The 5,442-nt window shown below is 42.7% G+C and overlaps 1 protein-coding gene across 1 annotated transcript in view; it reads right to left on the reverse strand.

Annotated features, from left to right (window-relative positions):
- Positions 1-1,050: 1,050 nt before the first annotated feature.
- The window catches only part of LOC110448178, a 185,471-nt gene continuing 181,079 nt past the window's right edge, over positions 1,051-5,442 (reverse strand). The window contains exon 3 of the mRNA XM_021494292.1: positions 1,051-4,766. Within this exon, the coding sequence (XP_021349967.1) occupies positions 1,168-4,766 (3,599 nt within the window). The 3' untranslated portion in view covers positions 1,051-1,167. The remainder of the gene's footprint in view (positions 4,767-5,442) is intronic.

Consider the following 5,442-nt stretch of genomic DNA (forward strand, 5'->3'; position numbering starts at 1 on the left):
CAACTCAAAAAAGCTCTACAGGACCCAACAGGTAATGTCATTCAATTCATTCTCAGGCCAATTAGGTGATACCAATTAATACTAGGATTTCAGTAAGCAGCACTGGGAGGAGGTGACTACGACAAGGTCAGCATACCGTCATAACTACATCATTCTGCTATTGGGCAATACTTTAGGAATTCTATGAAAAAACAAGAGGCCCATGGGCCTTAACGGTCACCTGAGTCTATAGTATTTATTTTTGTTGTTGAAATATGTACCAATTTGAGTAAAAAATAGTATAATGTTAACTTAACTTTGTCAGGACCATGAGCTGATCATTCCTAGACCAATTTTAAGTGAGATCGGCCTATTAGAACTTAGTAGCAAAATAGCGGCCATGGCAGCCAAATTGTATTTCTGATTGACCCGAAAAATAACAACACTTTGTCAGGACCATGAGGCGATCATTCCTACCAACTTTCAGTTCAATCGGTCCAGCAGAACTTGACTTTAAGTTTGAAATAGGTTTTCAAAATGGCGGCCGTGGCGGCCATATTGGATTTCTGATCGACCCGAAAAATAACAACACTTTGTCAGGACCATGAGGCGATCATTCCTACCAACTTTCAGTTCAATCGGTCCAGCAGAACTTGACTTTAAGTTTGAAATAGGTTTTCAAAATGGCGGCCGTGGCGGCCATATTGGATTTCTGATCGACCCGAAAAATAACAACACTTTGTCAGGACCATGAGGCGATCATTCCTACCAACTTTCAGTTCAATCGGTCCAGCAGAACTTGACTTTAAGTTTGAAATAGGTTTTCAAAATGGCGGCCGTGGCGGCCATATTGGATTTCTGATCGACCCGAAAAATAACAACACTTTGTCAGGACCATGAGGCGATCATTCCTACCAACTTTCAGTTCAATCGGCCCAGCAGAACTTGACTTTAAGTTTGAAATGTAAAATGTTAACGGACGACGGACGACGGACGACGGACGACGGACGACGACGGACGAAAACGGATAGCAATAGGTCACTTGAGCTAAAGCTCAGGTGACCTAAAAATATATATCAAAGGAAGTTATTGACAAGTACAACTGAAAACATAAAATCTTTGGGCAGTGGTATAGTGACGATAAGGAGAATGGTTTTAAAGATAGAATTTAAATTTTGTAGATAAAGGTTATTTCCCCTTGCTAGCTAATTCATGTGCCATTTCATAGTACTTTGAAAACTTAGCAGTGTGATCAAGCGGGAGGTAGACATATGGGCTCATATTGAACGCCTCTTTGATGCCGTATCGTTTTACTGAGGATAGGTGACACCTACTTAGGTGGTAGCGATACGATCCTTTGGATGCAAAATGTCTGCTACATGCAGCACACCTATACTCTGCAGTACCGTCACTTTCGCTACCACTGTGCTGACTACCCTCATGGTCCGAAAACCCATCCCTCTCTACAATGTCACTTGTGTCATCATCCTGGCCCTTTTTAAGGGACAGATTCAGAGGCAGCCCTGAGTCAGGTGACTCAGCCTGACGTAGATATTTGATAGACTGAGACGAAGCCAGTAACTTTGGTAGGTCAGTCTTAGTGATGAGTTTCTGCAAACTGTCGAGGGGATGTTCACTGTTGAGAGGTTGCCCGTACACAAAGCTGCTCAGTGAGTCGAGAGCTGAGGACCCAGACTGCGAGTTTTTGGGTTGCCTCACCTCCTCCTCTTCACAGTTCAGATATTTACTAGCCAAAGTTTCACCGTTTTCAGAATTGCCAGTGCTCTGTGATTCCTCATTGTCCATGGAGGGACTCACTGGCTTACGAACACTTTCACACATTTTTTCCAACTTTTTTAGATCATCCTTTGAACTAGACAACGTGGAGGGTGGGTGAAGACATACATTCAGCGTGTCCTGTACCTCACTTGAAGATTTTTTCACAGATCCGTTGCTGCGAGGTTCATCTTGTTGAAAGTATTTTCTGTATTTCTCAAAACGGTACAGTGCTCCATGTTTATGTTCCCGGTCGTCACGGTAAACAGATGGCTTCAGGAGGGTTTTCTCACCGGTATTGAACACCATGTTTCCTCTGTGATAGTCAAACTTTGATGAGAAGCTTTTCTGAATGAAGGATTCCATTGCCTTGAGGGCAGAATTATCTTCCATGTCCTCTACACCCCTGCCTGGATCAATGATATCAAGATTCTTGGCTGAATCGGTGCTCCTCCGAACCCTAGAACTTTCTGATATGTCACATTCCAACCTCTTCTCCTTTTTCACTTTCACATGTAAACTCTTCAGATCCTTGTTTTCCTCTGAGGACCTTCCAGTCTCCTCTGTTTTTTTCACTGGACTGTTTCTTGGAGATTCCGCCAATTTGTCTTCTCTTGAATGTGGGGACTTGGGATGAGGGGACGGACCCTCCATTTCATTGCTAACAGCCTTGACCTCCTCTTTGCACATTCCAGGTGATGGTACAGACATATCTTCACCCGGCTGTTCCTTTGGAATTAAGCATTTTCTGCTTTCCTGTTGTCCGTCAACACCATTTTCCTCTTTTGTCCGTTTTTCGTTGTGCAACTCTTTACCATTTTCACAACTTGTACTACTTTCTGTTTCTTTGGATTTTTCAGAGGTATTCAGCACTTTCTGTTTGCTGAGAGACAAATCAAGTTCCTTAACATCTGGCTTAGTGTCCATATCCTCATCAGAATCCTCTGGCTTATCAAACATTGATGCAGCATCTTCATCTACATCATCTAAGTCCTGGGAATCATGGGATTTCTCAGATTTAACAGAACTTATTTCATCCTTGAATACACTCATCCTTGCTCTTTCAAAATCAGCATGCTTTGTGCGAAGACAGAGCCTCACATGTTCAACAAAGAACTGAGTCTCTATTCGGTCGCCACAGTTCTCACAGCTTATCGAACTGTCCTCCGGAGGATCACAGTTTGGGCTGTCAGCAAAGTGGCGGTGGCCGTTCATTGGAGGAGTCACTGATTGACTTAGACATTTACGTTTGTAGTTCAGAAATGATGCAACATTAGGATTTCCTAGACCTTCAAAACTCTCCTCATCACTGTAATATCGCTTCCGTCGACCACGGAAAGCAAGGTCATTGAGATAATTGTGGGACCGAAGAATGTTTTTCTTGTGATGTCCCGACATGATCATGTGATTCGCCAGTCCTTCCATGTCACTAAATGTACTATTACATACCTTACACTTAAATATACACTCGCGGTCCAGCTCACGGTCACAGTATGCCGAACACTTGTGTGACCGTCGGCCATGCTCGGAACTGACTATTTTCGTGTAATGTTGTGTCTGCATCATGTGGACAGTTAGCATTGGCAGGGACTTGAAGGACTCTCCACACTGCATACAGCGTAGAATCCTCTTGGTGTGTTCAGACTCCTGGTTCAGCCACATGTCCTGTCCTCGCACCAGTTTGGGGTACTCCATGATGGCTGCCTGCTTGGTACTGGCAGGTGTGTGTCCCGATTCCTGTAAATGTATACTCAAACCATACAACGTGTTGTAAGTTTTTAAACAAGTGCATTTATGCATTGTATATTTACAGTCTTCATCAGCAGTATCAGATTCATTCCCCTTCACCTTTATATTGGAATTCATATCTGTATCATGAAGTGAAGGTGAAGAGTCCTTTTCTGAATTTGTAGAGGAACATTTTGATTTCTCCATGTTTTTCTCTAACCTTGAGGAATGATTAGGACTATGAACTTGTGATGGCTTAACTACACTGCCAACATGAGATTTCTTGACAATATTGGAATTCTTTAACTGACTACTACAGTTTAAATGCATAGGACTGTGAGATTTAGATATGTCAGATACCATTGGCAAAAGCCCACTGATGGGCTTCCTCACGGACCGCATGTGCAGATTTCCCCCGAAGCGTTGCTGGAGACTCTGCAGTGTTGATGGAATATCACGTCCTCCAGTTGACGGAGAGTGGTGACCTCCGGAAGATTGATTCCTTCCAGAATGATAGTGTCCGTTAGAACTTTTGTACTGAGACTTGCCACCACTTTTGTCACTTGCCTTCTTGGACAAGTCTAGAGGCTGTTCCTCCAGATGTTTCCTCGCAGAGGGGGAGGTGGACACGTGGTGGGGGTGGTGGATGGAGGAGGGTGATTTATCTGCAGCTGCTGAAGAAGGAGTATATGGGGTAGAAAATGTGTTTGGTAGTTTATTCGAGTACATTTTGGCCTTGGTCATTGTCTGCTTTGGATGTGTCGGTGCATTTTTTATAACCGACATTGCAGATAGAGTCATTGGAGGTATTGGAAACTTGTTTGGAAAAAATCCATCTTTAAAAAGTTTCTTTGGTGGGGTGTGTTGTTTCTTTTGAAGAAACAGTGGCAGAGGGTCCTGCCTCATGAGGCGTTGTAGTGGAGGTGTCTCAGGCCTTGATGGGGAAGAGGATGAAGTCTTTGTGTCCTCATCCCCATCCTTTTTCACGCCAGACTTCTGGCTTTCCTCCTTGATAGGAGACACAGTGTCATCCATGTGATGTGGCATGGTGTCCAAGGACATAGGGGACCTGTCCACATCAGAGTTTGACTCCTGTCCCTCACTCCCTTCTTTCTCCTCCTCAAGTGGAAAGTCCTCTCTCACCTGCTCCACTACCTCCTGATCAACATCCTCAGTATCCAGACCTCCTGCCTCCTCTAAGCTGTTGTCATCGTTCATACCATTGTCTTTGTCCTCTCCAATGCCCTCATTTTCACCACTATCGCACCCATTTTCTTCGTTTGCTGAAAAACACAAAAAGGAACATTAGCTGTGAAAACACTAGTCTCTCCCAAATATAAATCTAGGCCTGAAAATAAGATATTAAACAGTGAATGAAGCAAAGCTCAGGAGAGCTTTCTAGACAGAGTTGTATTTCATGTAGTAATTTAATGGATTATCAGATCCTGATTATGATATTGTAATTAATTTTAGCTTTTATTATAGATATATAAACTTCCTTTCTTTTTTTTACAACACTTATGAAACAAGTTTTTATATATACTAATATTAATCACTCTTGTTGGCCCCAAATATTATCGCATTGGGGATCTTAATACGGGAGGAAACCGTAGTACCAGGAGTTAATCTTAGTGGTCAGGCAGGTGACTGGCCATACCTTGGCCACCTGAGTACCCACATTCTCATATTAATTGAATTAAGAAAAACCTTCAAACTTCAGTGACTGTGATAGTGAAGTTTGCCAAAAAAACAACTCAATTGTGTGACTTCAATTTTAAAACAAGAGGCCCAAGGGCCTTAGCGGTCACCTGAGTTATATCATAGATACTGGTAGCTTTATTTTATTGTTTAGATGTGATGTGGAAATCAGCATGTAAACTAAGTGAAATACAATACTTGTCATGTCATCAATGGATAAGAATTTGAAAATATTGGTAAATGTTCCCTTTGGGGCCCCGC

Source organism: Mizuhopecten yessoensis, unplaced genomic scaffold, assembly GCF_002113885.1.
Source record: "Mizuhopecten yessoensis strain PY_sf001 unplaced genomic scaffold, ASM211388v2 scaffold3855, whole genome shotgun sequence".
Classification (NCBI taxonomy): domain Eukaryota; kingdom Metazoa; phylum Mollusca; class Bivalvia; order Pectinida; family Pectinidae; genus Mizuhopecten; species Mizuhopecten yessoensis.